General features: G+C 61.2%; 1 protein-coding gene across 1 annotated transcript in view; it reads left to right on the top strand.

The window, feature by feature from the left end:
• The first annotated feature begins 296 nt into the window (after positions 1–296).
• Positions 297–680, top strand: part of TMC3 (transmembrane channel like 3) — a 31,675-nt gene continuing 31,291 nt past the window's right edge. Inside the window, exon 1 of the mRNA XM_023520042.1 lies at positions 297–517. Within this exon, the coding sequence (XP_023375810.1) occupies positions 427–517 (91 nt within the window). The 5' untranslated portion in view covers positions 297–426. The remainder of the gene's footprint in view (positions 518–680) is intronic.

The raw sequence follows: 680 nt of genomic DNA, 5'->3' as shown, positions 1-680 counted from the left end.
AAAAATGGGAAGAAAACATAAACTATGCCTTTCGTTCTCTCCAAGTATTTTGTGAACCAGCCATAGTAACTGATGTAAAGAGTTTCGCAAACCACAGAGCACTGTCTGGCACAAGGGTCACCGATGTGATTAGTTGGTGGTCCTAGATCACCTGGCCAGGCCTCGCACCCGGGCTGTGCAGACGCCAGCCAGTGTCTGCTGAGGCAGCCACTTGAACGTGCATATTCATGAGGGACATGCATATTCATGACTGGCTTTCTGGCTTCTTCCCTGCTCCAGCACCAGAGCAGCCGCCAGTCCGCTTCTGAGAGCGGGAGGGCTCGCAGCCTGCAGCTCCAGTTCAGAAAGCCCGGCAGGAGCAGACCCCGCCTGCCGGCTTCCCAGTGCCCTGCTCACCCCGAGTGGCCTCGGAGCCTGTTGGTGCCCATGAGACCCTCGAAGGCGTCGCAGCGCTACAGAGGTGTCCGGAGAAATGCCGGCCAGCACTGCGCATACCAGGAGTCCCTGCTGCTCAGGTGAGCCTGCCCCATCCATCCGCTGGACCGCAAAGGCGGGGGTGTGGGGCAGGGGAGCCTGGGTTCCCCGCACATGCCTCCCGAGGACCAAGGCCCCGTCCCGCTCGGCACTGCTTCAGGATGAGCTCAGACGCCCCCCTCCAGGCCCTGCACAGCTGGGGTGGG

The sequence above is a fragment of the Pteropus vampyrus genome, unplaced genomic scaffold, assembly GCF_000151845.1.
Source record: "Pteropus vampyrus isolate Shadow unplaced genomic scaffold, Pvam_2.0 Scaffold245, whole genome shotgun sequence".
NCBI lineage: Eukaryota > Metazoa > Chordata > Mammalia > Chiroptera > Pteropodidae > Pteropus > Pteropus vampyrus.
Note: the sequence above shows the minus strand (reverse complement) of the source record. Positions and strands in the feature narration are given on the sequence as shown.